This window comes from Colletotrichum chrysophilum (assembly GCF_026319265.1).
Source record: "Colletotrichum chrysophilum strain AFK26 chromosome Unknown scaffold_83, whole genome shotgun sequence".
NCBI classification, from domain to species: domain Eukaryota; kingdom Fungi; phylum Ascomycota; class Sordariomycetes; order Glomerellales; family Glomerellaceae; genus Colletotrichum; species Colletotrichum chrysophilum.
This window is the reverse complement of record NW_026517370.1, coordinates 166,437-179,092: the sequence shown is the minus strand read 5'-3', so window position 1 is coordinate 179,092 and position 12,656 is coordinate 166,437. Positions and strand designations below refer to the sequence as shown.

General features: G+C 54.1%; 3 protein-coding genes across 3 annotated transcripts; 1 reads left to right on the top strand and 2 right to left on the bottom strand.

Annotated features, from left to right (window-relative positions):
• Window positions 1-3,251: 3,251 nt before the first annotated feature.
• COL26b_009035 (uncharacterized protein) lies at window positions 3,252-3,891 on the bottom strand (the record flags this gene model as incomplete). The annotated part of the gene is made up of 2 exons (XM_053181776.1): window positions 3,252-3,570; window positions 3,653-3,891. 2 exons carry the CDS (start codon window positions 3,889-3,891, stop codon window positions 3,252-3,254), a joined length of 558 nt encoding a protein of 185 aa, XP_053034317.1.
• Window positions 3,892-5,067: 1,176 nt separating this feature from the next.
• On the bottom strand, window positions 5,068-5,862 carry COL26b_009034 (uncharacterized protein; the record flags this gene model as incomplete). The annotated part of the gene is made up of 1 exon (XM_053181775.1): window positions 5,068-5,862. The coding sequence occupies one exon, from the start codon at window positions 5,860-5,862 to the stop codon at window positions 5,068-5,070; it is 795 nt and encodes a 264-aa protein (XP_053034316.1).
• Window positions 5,863-8,399: 2,537 nt separating this feature from the next.
• On the top strand, window positions 8,400-10,028 carry COL26b_009033 (uncharacterized protein; the record flags this gene model as incomplete). Its single annotated transcript, XM_053181774.1, has 2 exons — window positions 8,400-9,034; window positions 9,083-10,028. 2 exons carry the CDS (start codon window positions 8,400-8,402, stop codon window positions 10,026-10,028), a joined length of 1,581 nt encoding a protein of 526 aa, XP_053034315.1.
• Between the last annotated feature and the right edge of the window lie 2,628 nt (window positions 10,029-12,656).

Below are 12,656 nucleotides of genomic sequence, written 5' to 3'. Positions count from 1 at the left end.
CGTGTTCACAATAGCGTGTGTACTCCCTAGACGTCTTGGAAACACCACCCGTAGATACTATGACTTGATTCGCGCCATGCGATCGCTCTTACGTTGGTTCTTGGCTTCTTGGCTCGTCAGCGTGGGTTTCAACCATTTCGAGGACCCTGATAACATCGTGATGTGACGTTTTTCCCCCCCTTTCCATTCCACCCAAGTGACTGGTTCGTTCCGCTATGTGTCTGCGCAGCAGTCCGAATCGTCAAGAAGAGCTTCGAATCACATTATATCTTTTAGGTATCTCAAGCCAGCGCCGTGGATCTTATGTCGCTCCAACCATAACCCCCCTCGGCTTTTCGATGTCGTGGGCATACTCAGTCCTCATTACAGCTCGGGAAATCGCATCCTCGCTATGAATTCAAACAGGTTTCTGAATTACCGTTAATCTAGTCATGTAGCCCCGGATAACTCTCAGGGGAGGCAGGACCTCGGAATGATGACGAACAACATCAATGCAGGGACATTTCCAAGATGAATGTCTCTGCTGACACTATCGTCTCGAGAGATAGCCCCAGATACATATCAAGGTGCCCTCGGGGTTGCGAGTGTCAACCTTCGACTGTTAATTGTGCGTAGGACAGTAGATCGCGAATGACCGACTCTGTGAAGTTATCCAAATGACCACATCGTAGACTACACCACGCACACCGCTTCTAAACTCCCGGAATGCCTCAAAAGCCTACGACGAGAACGTGACCACGCCTCCTCCAAGTAGCATCACAAGGCAAGCATAGGCGATTAAATCTAGCCGGCGCCGGCAGATCAAGTGCGATCCTCAACTACGCCTGCTGATAAGGATAATAAAGCACCCAATCGCGAGCACCTCGGACTCTTCGTGACCCGGGTGGACTTGCTCTCCGTGCGCCAGATAGGAAAACACTCGGTAAAAAGTCGTTCTCACGTGGACAACGTCGCTCAACGCCAAAAGAGATGCTACGTGGTAGCCACGGGTAGCAGTTCTGCAAAGTCAGCTCTAAGCCCTGAGAGGCCCCGCCGGAGCGTCTTGATCGGCGCCACTTGTCGGATGACGCACACATGCATGCTGCACGGCGCCGTGAACGGTACTCTTTTTTCCTTCGACAGGTTCGAACTGCATATCTAGACCGCCGCCGATCATGTACGGGGCGCTGAAGAGGCTGGCCGGCGTTCATCCCAGAGACGTTGCACATGACCAGAGTCGTAGCAGCCACCAACCGTACCGTACGAGCGACACGGGCCAGCTGTCCGAGGGCGCGCTGCCCAACTTTCGCTATCGGGCCTGTCTTCCCGAGAGCGTGCGAGATGATCCGAACTCGAGGCCGTGATTTGTTTTCTTTTCGTTCGTGCCGCCTTAGCCAGAGTATCTCCCCTCCCCTCGTGATGACAAGTTTTACGATGGGGGCACAACTGCCATATGTATGTCATTTTGACGATTGCTGAAACGTTTATCTGAACATGGCCCAATGGCGATCGGATATCGCAGCCGCAAGGTTCGTCGTGGTCAAGGGAGGACCCCTGATCTTCCGTCGAGCGAGCTGGCGGGTATCTGTGAAAGAGAGAAGCAAAGCAGAAGCAAACCCCTCCCGCCTCACACCCGACCCGACCCCTCCCCCGCACTTGCAATTCTTCAAAAGAATGAAAGGCGTTGCGCTGGCTGAACTCAGATTCATTATCGCCCTCTCATTGGTTGAGACGCCGAGTCTTTCCCAAAATGGCAGCTAGCAGGGGGAGGGGCGGGGGCGGAACAGCAAAGGAAGAGCGCCAGAACCCACTCCGGTCTGAGCAGTCCGGCCCGATCAGCTCTGTATCGTCGTCGGTGGGAAAGTGGGGATGTCGAATCGCCGGGGCATTTGACAGTTGGTTCGCGTGGTTCGCTGGCACGGTGGTTGGGAGTATGAGGGGGGCGGTTTGATGTTGAAGGGGAGAAGTCGGGTTTGACCTTGTGATGAATGGGCACAGCGTGCTGCGGGTGACGATGGATCCTGGCCCTCTAGCCAAGTCGCGGCTGCACGTCATTCGCCACTCTCTTTCTTTCACAGTGTTCTTTCCGAACCGTCTGCTTGGTGGGAAAGATCGGGAGCGGGCAGGAGCGGGGGGTCCCCGACTGCTGATACCGACCTGCTGTTACCTAACCAGCTAACTTACTTGCCGTGTGTGGGAAAGAGAGACACAGGCAAAGGCAAGCCCAGGAGGCAGGACCTTCCTTCGAGCCCTCGACGGCGTGGGAGCTAGCATTCCCAGCTGCTCACTGGGCGGCTGACTAGCGCTTCCCTTGGAGAACATGTGGCGGGCTTGTTTGGCAGGAGCCGTCTCTCTCAAGCAGGAGGGGAAGGGGCAAGAGCGCAACAGAGGGCGCCCGGCTCCTTCCTCTCTTTCAGATGGCAAGGTCAGCAGCAACAGAAGCAGGAGCAAGTCGGCGTCTCTTAGGTAATCAGTGGCATTACTTAAACCACCCAGAACACGGCCACCTCTCCCCACTGCTTTTTCCATTCATCAACCTCACACACTCAAGCAAATCAAAGACTCCGGTCAACATCAAGTAAACACACAAACTTTCAAGTCACCTTCAAGGACTTCACCACACAACCAACATGTCTGGCTGCGGATGCGCTTCCACCGGTACCTGCCACTGCGGCAAGGACTGCACCTGCGCCGGCTGCCCCGTAAGTTTTCATTGCATCATCCCACCTTGGCAAGGATGGTGGTTTGCTAACACGGTCTCGCTCAGCACAAATAAACGACGTCAAGACTCTAATGCTCTGATCGTCATGGGTTTCCAGTTTGGCGGATCGGGAATGGACGTTTAAGATGGGTGTTGCATGGTTACGGACAACGTTGCTCTTCTTTGATGGCAGGAACTTCTTCGACTCCTCGTGGTAGTTGCTAAGTGGAGATTGCAATCAACTTTATATCCATAATACCTGGCGCCGCACCCATTCGTTCATGTCGTGATTTTGTGTGCCGTGATGGTGAAGATGGCGACATCAGCCATCCGTCGTCCGCGGCAAATCTAGGTACGATCTGTACGACGTCAACTCAACCAGATCGTACCCGGAAGAGCAATCCGCATCGTCTTTGTACGACCTTCGCCCCTCCCCCCTCCAGATCTCCGTCAGATCTCCCTCCCGAGACGCATCCCTTCTACCCTTTTCGTACACCATCCACCCCGCCGTACCGACGATCTTCGTCATGTAGAATATCCTAACCACAGGTCAGCACTCTCAGTCCCGACTTCACGGAGCCGAAACAGAAACGTACGCAGCCATTATCGCCCACCCATACTCCCACTTCGCAATCCTACACCACGCCCTGTTCCCCCTCCACGCCTCCTCGCACCCGCGCATGAGATACCACGGCCGCGGCATGAGATGCTCCGGGTCCGTCAGGTCCGCCCCGCCTTGCGCCGCGGCGCTCCATGCCCATAGGCCCGCAAGGACGGCGTCGTAGGCGGTGTTCGTCCAGCGGGCGTCGTAGCGGAGGGCGGCGATCGTGATGCGGGCGAAGAGTACGGCGAGGGAGAGGACGGCGGTCGCGGCGTTGGAGGTTGTGAGGCTGCGGGAAACCGCGAGGGTCAGCTTATATCGTGTACTACCGAGTGGGAACGACACATCGCTAGGAAGAAAAGAAAACTAACCGCTGACTCCATATTAGGGGTATTTCAGGCGGCTCCTCGTAGTTTGCGTAGAAATATATCCGCAGCCGCGGGTTTGAGCACCACCCCTCCTCGCCGCCGTTCCGCCACAGCCGCGAGCGGAAGCGGTCGGGGTACGCGATCCCGAAGAGCGCCAGGGCGCCGAGGACTACCACGGACTCGAGGCACAAGAGCATCACCAGCACCGGAGGCCGTATCCTCGTTGGTATCGTGACCCGCATACTTGAGTGTTCCTTTTGCTGATTAGACCGGTCGGGGAAGGAAAAACCAATAGGTCGTGGCCGTCGACGCCACGACGCTCGGTGTCGGTGTCAGCGTCATCTTTTGTGGTAGGAACCGGACGGTGTTGTTATGAAAACGAAGGCGATTGCACTCAAATCTGCTCGTTGCGTGATGGATAGCCGCATGGGGGCTTCTGGGCGCGTCCCGGGGGGCGGATGGTCGTGGTTTTCTACTCGACGGCGTGTGTGTGGGCTGCTGGTGAGGGGTGTTGGGAAAACTTGCTCATTCTTGCGCAGGTTGGATCAGGTGCGCTTTGCAGACAGCTGGGCATGATTTACCGTTCACCGCCGAATAGAACGAGTGACAGGGGAAAAAGAAAGCATTTGCTCTGCGAAGCTGCTTCGACTGGATTCTGCGTTTGCTTTCTGTTTGCCGCGGCGGTTCGGGCCGTGGAGGGGGGATCGACCTCGACCTCCGCTGAGGGTCTGGAGGAGTCGTACCCGCTATGGCGATGGGTCTCGCGAAAGCTTGTGCTGTCTCTGGAATTGCATTGTCTCCTTTCCATCCATCAGAAGGCTTTGAAACGTCTCCCCGATCGGAGCCGTTGGTCTCGAGGAGGGATTCGACACAAAGACAGCAATCCGACTGTCCTCGAGATATGCAGGGATCCTTCCGACAGCGTTTTTCTTCGAGGCTGTGGAAGCTAGGAAGATCCGCACCACTTTGCAGACCGAAAACGAACAAGTGTTCATGATGCTATTTGCATTGCGCTGTTTGCTAATGATTAAAGAGAACGCCGTCCCGCTGCGCAGATGCCGCGGACCCTCGAGACTTCCTGCCCAGAAGCCTTCACGATGACCAGTATCCAAGTGGCCCAGGTCGGGAGCAGTAGTACCAGACGACCCCCCATAGAGTACAGCATCTCCTCCACGTATGCTGCTTTGCAGACACCCATCTCTCTTTCGGTCTTTCGATCCCGAAGAGGCTTCCTCGCTTCATCCAATATGGATACTCAATACCTACACACATGTCGTTAGTAAGTGCATCCACAGCCTAGGCAGAGCTCGTAAGGATGAAGCCTGAACATACCAAAAGTCTCTCCAGGTTTCTCCAATCGTCTGACTCCAAGCGGGTATCCAGCCCGAGAAGATCCATCATCGTATCCAAACCGAACTTCACTGGTACCAACACGCCGAAACAGCACCAAATCTCTCCTTCTGCAACCTCATAAGCTCGTCCCTCTTCCGGCGCGTAGCCAGAGCGTCGTCGTCCTCCAAGAAGTCAATAGCGGCTCCCATCCACGAATCAATAACCGGCCTGGGGCCAGTCTCAGCACCCAGAAGCACCCCCGGCACCTCTCCATACGCGAACGAAAGCAGCTCCGACGTGAAGCGCGAGATGTCGAACTGGTTGAACGTGTGGTCTCGGATACCCATCGCCTTGGCGAGGTGAAGGCGTGTGCGGTAGTAGGCCATAGTCGCCCAGACGAAGCTGCGCTGTGCGATCTTGGCGGTGTCCTCTGTCATCCACTCGAGGTAGCGGGTCAAGTGCGAGACGACGCTTCGGGGCACGCTGACGACGCGCACAAGGCCGACGAGCTGAGCATGCGTAAGCACTCGGAAGGTCGGAATGCGGTCGTACTCGTAGGTAGGCGGACGGGTGCCAGTGTTGCGCAGGCGGTAGATTGTGCCGCTGCCACCGTCCGGGGTTGAGGAGGTGTGGAGATAGAGATCCCAGTGGAATTCTTCAGGGTAGGCGCCGCTCGTGACGTCGAGCTCGTATGTGCTGTGAGGGAACCCAGGCGAAGAGGGAATTGCGGTTGGGTAGCTGTGCTTCTGGCGGCCAAGGTAGACGGGGAGCGGGACGGAGATCATGATGTAGAGCGAGCCGACTTGGAGGGAAGGCATGCGCATCTGGGGATGGGTTTCGGGGGTGTACGGGCCTGCGGGGACTTTGTTTCTGAGTCCCATCTTTGCTGGTTGGACGAAAAGAAGATGACGAAAGTATGTAAAGAAAAGGATTTAAAAGAAGTGAAAAGATGAAGTGCCGGAAAGGTGGGATGCTGGAAGTGCGATTGGGTCGGGATTGAGGTGGGATTGAACGCCTTGGGATGGGCTATGAGATTGGATTGTGGCAGAGAAGAAGAAGAGACGAGTAGCAGGACGATCGAAGTTTTCCGGAGAGGAAATTGTGGTTTGGGGACAAATTTGTGTTACAGGGCAGGAGATTTCAGGGCGAAAGGCTGGAGGGCAGGGCTAAGGGCAAGGTGAGGTTTCTTCAAAGCTGCACCTCAAGATTGAAAAGCTTTGGGAAGGAAGTCGTAGTGTAGCACCTTCCCTCAATGCTGAACATATGCCGATCGACCTACAAGATATCATGCCAAACTCGTCATCCCCTCATACCTAGGTGTCGACGCCTGCCGCGAGTGAATCGTGGTTGAACATGGGTTTCTGAAGATGCTAACCTCTTACGGTGCTGAAATAACCATCCTGGGAAGACCTAGCCGGGTGTGAACATGAAGACGGAATATTGACTACACCATCCAACCTGATAATCTGTTGAGATGTCCGCTCCTGATTCTTCTCCTGTAGACAACCCGTTCAGCTCGGTGAACACTGGAGGGATTCCGCGTGCTCCTTCCGCGGTAACCCTTCCGCCTTAAGCTCCAGGCAACCATCCAACTCAGTGGAAGCTACTTATTTGACTTTCGTCTGGTCTTCTTTCAACAGTTCGGCTAGGATATCGCGCAAGTGACCTAGTTGGTAAAAGCACGGCTTAAAAAATTCCTCTCTAAAGATGCAATCTGAGTCTGAGGGGGGCGCTCGTTCGAATCACACGTGAGGGCCTTGAATTGAAAGGGTGGTTGGTTCTTTTTTTTTTTTTTTTTGCTTTTCTCTTTTTCTTCTTTTTCTCTTTGAGTTTAGAATTTATGATAGCACACTGGATGTCTTCAGTATAAACCTGGGTTCTCCTAAGATCATTCCGTTGGCCTGCTTTTGATAGTTATGTCACGGATGTCTTTTTGTTAGACGCAGGAGGGTCTCCCACGAGCAAGTCGAATCCATAAGGGGCTGAGGCACTGATCGTAAACAGTGTTCAGTGTTGATCACTGAGTACCAGAAGTCTGCATTCATTATAATCCATGCTGGCCATTCATTTCGTTCATCGATATATCTCCGTGATATCGAGAGACGAGCATGGTCTATTGAACATGAGTGTGGTTCCTCGCAGCCCAGGTGGCGACAGCTGCCCCGCGGTTTTTGGTGTGGGATGTCCCTCGCCCCCGAGATCCCCGCGGCAGGTTGGGAAGACCCTGGAACCCAGCGCGCCAGACGTGATGGCTTGCAGTCACCCCACTGGTGCGCCTTGGCGACTCCCCTGCTCTTCTTCTGTCGGCGTTCCAGAACATGTGATGTGTCGGCTTGGGTCAGTAGCTAGCGCAAAGATCTAAATATCGCAAATTCTTTTCGACGGACCCGTGGTTTACTGGATTCACAGGCAGTCGATAGACACCTCTGTGGCTTCAATCCGAGGTGACGACGCTGAGGGCCGGGGTCACTGAGTTCTCCGCCAGTTTTCCGCCAGTCTTCCGCCAGTTTTCCGAACCGGCCCGCAGTGGAACATCTTAGTACTTGCTGTTGCGCCCGGGAGGTGGCGAGCAAGTGAGTTTGCCCAGACGAAGTCAGCGCATTTGTTGTCCCTTGAGATGTGATAGGTATGGTGGTCTGCTTCAGCCACGCGACACGAACAACGGCGCTTGAACAACGGGCGAGAAAGAACGGGAAAGAGAGAAGAACAGGTAACGGTTGGCTTTCGATACGGTGGAATCATCGGCCGAGGTGGGGTCCAAATGCACCGAGTGACGAGATGCGCTAGTTGTTATGCGCTCCCGAGGTGCCGCATCTGTTTGCGCTTGACCTGATTCTTCACCTAATTTATCAATTTGTTGCGCGACGCCTTTGTGGGCTTTCCATGATCGCTATCAACAATCCTCATGAAGAATCCTTGAGGTTCTCCTCCAGACTCAATTGCATTCTGTGACCTGGCGCATTGATCCAGCCAACTGAGACACTTCAGACAGCTCCTCGCTGTTTCTTCAGACGAAATCGCCAACGAGGGGCAATTGCGGGGTAAGTTGCCTTAGCTCCAGCTCCAGCACTCCATTCTCCAGCGCTCCAGTGTCCCACACGTCCAGAGCAGAGGCAGCTCAACACCCGCAGCAACCACGGGCACGCGCCAGAAAAACACCAAAGCTCCATCGCGGGGTTATTACGGCGGACGACCTGAACCTGGACGAGTCCCACCCCACCACCTGCATCGCAGCTCCAAAAGGACCGAACCCCAAACGTCATAACTGAACCACACTTCGCCCACGATACACACTTGTTCTGTCCTCTTTTCTCCTTCCCCTTATTGAGCCTTTTTGCATCCCCTTCGTGAGGCAGTACCTATCGACGTTTCCCCGAAACACGCAATACCCAAGAAGAGAGCGCAGACATCGCCCACCATGGCCGGCCCCGTCCCCACCGCGTCGTCCCTCGCCGACGTCTACACCGAAGATGCCCTCCCCGTCCAGACGAAGCGCTGGAACGCGCTGCTTGACCAGTTCGAGGTGCAATACGGCCACCCCGCCACCTTCGTCGCCCGCTCGCCGGGTCGCGTGAACATCATCGGCGAGCACATCGACTACTCCCTCTACTCCGTCCTGCCTATGGCCATCACCGCCGACGCCATCCTCGCCGTCTCCGTCGACGAAACTCCCTCCGACTCGCCCACCTTCAAGCTCCAAGTCGCAAACCTTCAAGGCGACAAGTTCCCCGCCCGCACCTTCGAAGTCGACGTCAACGGTGATGTGACCATCGACGCCAAGGTCCACGAGTGGTCCAACTACTTCAGGAGCGGTCTCCGCGGCGCTCTCGAGCTCCTGCGCCGCAAGCGCGGCCCTGGCTTCAGGCCGCAGGGCATGAAGGTCCTGATGGATGGTTCCGTCCCCATTGGTGGTGGTCTCAGCTCCAGCGCTGCTTTTACCAGCGTCTCGGCCTTGGCTGTCATGCGCGCCAACGGCGAAGAGACGATTGACAAGACGGAGCTGACCGAGCTCGCCATTGTCAGCGAGCGCGCCGTCGGTGTCAACTCTGGCGGGTAAGTCCACCTTCTCTGGTCCTCAGCGCATGATCTGAAATTCTATAGTATGGATCAGTCGGCCTCCGTCTTCTCCCAGCGCGGATCCGCCCTCTTCGTCTCCTTCACCCCATCTCTGACCGCCCGCAACGTCTTCTTCCCCAAGACCAACCCGGAACTCTCCTTTGTCATCGCCCAGTCCTTCGTCACCTCCAACAAGCAGGTCACCGGGCCCATCCACTACAACCTCCGCGTCGTCGAGTGCAGCATGGCGGGTGCCTTCCTCAACGCAGCCCTCAACCCCGCCGGCACCAAGCTTCCCAAGGACGCCTCCCCTCTTGGCATCTCTATCCACGGATTCCACGACGCCTACTTCGCCAACCACGACCAGCCCCACTCCGAGAGTGCGTCGACAGAGGAGGCCGCCGAGTCCCAGCTGCGCGTGCTGATTGACGTCACCCGCAAGACGCTCACCAGTGAGGAGGGATACACACGTGAGGAGATCGCCAAGGTCCTGGGTGTGTCTGTGGAGGAGCTCGAGCAGATTTTCATGTCCAAGCTATCTGTCCGCGCAGAGCGTTTCAAGCTGCGCCAGCGTGCCCTGCACGTCTTCGAGGAGGCCCTGCGCGTGCTGCAGTTCATGAAGGTGCTCGAGAAAGAGGCCCCCACCGACAGCGCCGACACGACAGCGTACAACAAGCGCCTCGGCGAGCTTCTCAACGAGACGCAGGTCTCGTGCCGCGACCTGTACGAGTGCAGTGCCCCTGAGATCGACGAGCTCTGCCGAATCGCTGTCGAGAACGGATCGTATGGAAGCAGACTTACTGGTGCTGGCTGGGGAGGTTGCACCGTCCACATGGTGCCTGCTGATAGAGTGGCTGCCGTTAAGGAGGCGTGGGAGAAGGAGTACTACTCTAAGCGTGACCTCACTGAGGAGCAGAAGGAGGGTGCTGTAGTTGTGAGCAAGCCCGGCAGTGGAGCTGTCACATACTTGCTCAAGGAAGGTGTCTTGTAAACAAGCTCCCCTGGAGGTCAAGTTCAAGAGGAGGATTCATCGGGTAATATAGCTGCATATATATAGCCATCTAGTCAGGGAAAATTATTCAAAGCGATTGATGATAAGCAAAGCGGTCTGTTGCCTTGAGAACGACACCGCTGCTGCCTTAATATGATCGGCAAATTACGTAGATGCTCACCCAACTGTCTACAATCCAGGTATTTTTCAAATGGCACAGGCGCCTAACATGAATCTCAGCACATATAGAAGTAAAATAATGGGCGGCTTCTCGTTTTGAATTTGGCACGAATGTCGAGCACCCGTCTATTGCTTTTGCTGGCCAGCGACTGATCCTTACTGCATCCCTTCGCAAGAAACCACCAAACATGTGAGATGAAAGCTCAGACCCATGACTCATGCTTTGACACAAGCGCAGTTACCATGTGGAATAAGTAAATGATGATGAAGGATAAGGGAAGCCAGATCCGGTCCACCAACTTTGCGATTCATACATTTGAGTGCCGTGGGCAAGGTGGGAAAAGTGAACGGAAAATGCCACGTTGGTCTCAGTAAGCCCGAGGATACATTGCATTCACTTTGTGCTTCTTGAGACTCCCTAATTGTGGGAAGGTTGTTTGTTTATATACATGGCGGGGCTGGCGTTGGTGGCTGCAGAAATCTGGACAGAGAGGTGAAGGTCAGCGAGGCGCAAGAGCCAAGAGGTCAACAGGAGAAGCCCTTATAAGGCCCTCGGGAAACCAGGCTCTCAATTCAAAACACAATGGGTCTTTGCTTTCACATTTTGCTTGGTAGGCAGTCTTCTCAGCCTGTTTCGAGATCATCTCCCAAGGTGAGGCGTGTAGGAACACCCCAGCAACTCCGAACCGGGAAATACAATCGCACCGCCGCCTGGAGCCTGTCAATACCCCATCGAATACTTGAAAGTCAATGACTAACAGTGGTTGTCTTGGCTGAGGGTTTCTTCCTTTGGGGGCGCTGCGGTAGGGTTTAGCCGAACGGCATGCCTCAGTTCTCTCCTATTTTCGATCATAAGCATGCCCCGTCTGTCCATTTTCTGTCGCGTATCTGGAAAAATCATGGAGATTGTGCAAGCTAAATAGGCCCCTAAGTCTAAGAGATACGGACAAAATTTGTCACGGGCAGTGTGTTGTCTCGAACTACTACGCAATGGGGGACTTTGGTTGTCTGACTACGTTCAGCCCCGTTCAAACATTGTGATGAACTGCCAGCCAAGTCATGTATTGAGAGTGGCGCCGTGGTGACTTTGAATCTCGACAAATGTGAATGTTTGAAGCCTTTCTTCGCAGCTCAGCACATGAGTTGCAGCCTTGGTAAGTCTCCACAACCCAGCATATGTACTAGAATATTATTGGAAGTGCTGTATCACCATTGATCTCCTACCGCCCTTCACGTATTTACAGAATACTGTGGAGAGGGCGAAGACTACCAGTGCAGGTGGACGATTCGAGATGGTGTTTTCGCCGGCAAGTGGCGGTTGCGCCTTGTAGACAACATCTCTCATGGCTCTGGAAACCCCATTCCAAACGCATTGTCAGATGAAGTATCAGATTTCTGGAGAATTCTGGCGTTGAACAGCTAAGCTGTTTTTATAGAAGACCATGGGATTCTGGGTCGCGCCATAGACACAGGATTTCCTAGGAAAGACATAAAAGACTTTGAAGCAACGGCAAAGAAACATGCCAGGCCAGGCAATGTGACTTATTGAATAGCCTTGGTTGTCTAGCTACCTTCTGACTATCAACACTGAGCCGATCAAAAGGCTCGCATGGTTGGGGCATCAGACGTAGACCAAAAATCAGTTTCAATAAGGCATCCATCATCATTCATCAAGTATACTCGCGAAGGTGTGTGACCATGCCTGGGACGGACCGCCCTTTCGTGGCTACAAATCGTAGCGTGACGCAGAGATATGCGTCAATTTATGAACTGTATAAAGCATTCAAAAAAGGGTAGGCACGAGCAAACAAGAAGCAGAACCAATATGGTTGTTCGATGTGGTCTTTGCGGCTAGGGCCATCGGCTGATATATTGGGACAGAGGTCCGAAAGAACCTGATTGGCGATTAACACTAGAGGTGGAATAATAATGAACTCGCCGTCCAGCCTTGTATGTGAGCTATCTCTGAAGAAAACATGAATACACCCGAGTAGTTGACAACGCTAAGTGGCTGTTGCCTCCTTTTCTGTCAATATCTTGCCAGGTATATCTGTCAGATGGTGCCATGAAACATTTACTGAACTCCAACCTCACATGGGACAAAGCGACATGGTTGTTGCTGCTGCTTCCAAAACACTTTTAATAAGCTGGGCTTCAATACTGATCGATTGTGCAAGGGCATGGGAAGGAATCCGTTCATTGAGCTCATGATATAAATAGTGGTAGACGTATGCTATGAGAACCCGTCTTCACGGCCAAATTGAAGACGTTGGCCATTCTCTTTTGTGACTTATCGAAATGTTTGAAGAAGACAGAAGATGATGTACCACTGAAATTCCCAGTCTCGTGTGATTTATGAGAAAGGTTTGTTTACCTTGCACAGCGCCTCCGAATGATGGGTGGCGGATACGGGTGGAAGCAGTAATGACGGGCTAAAACATCCCGGTT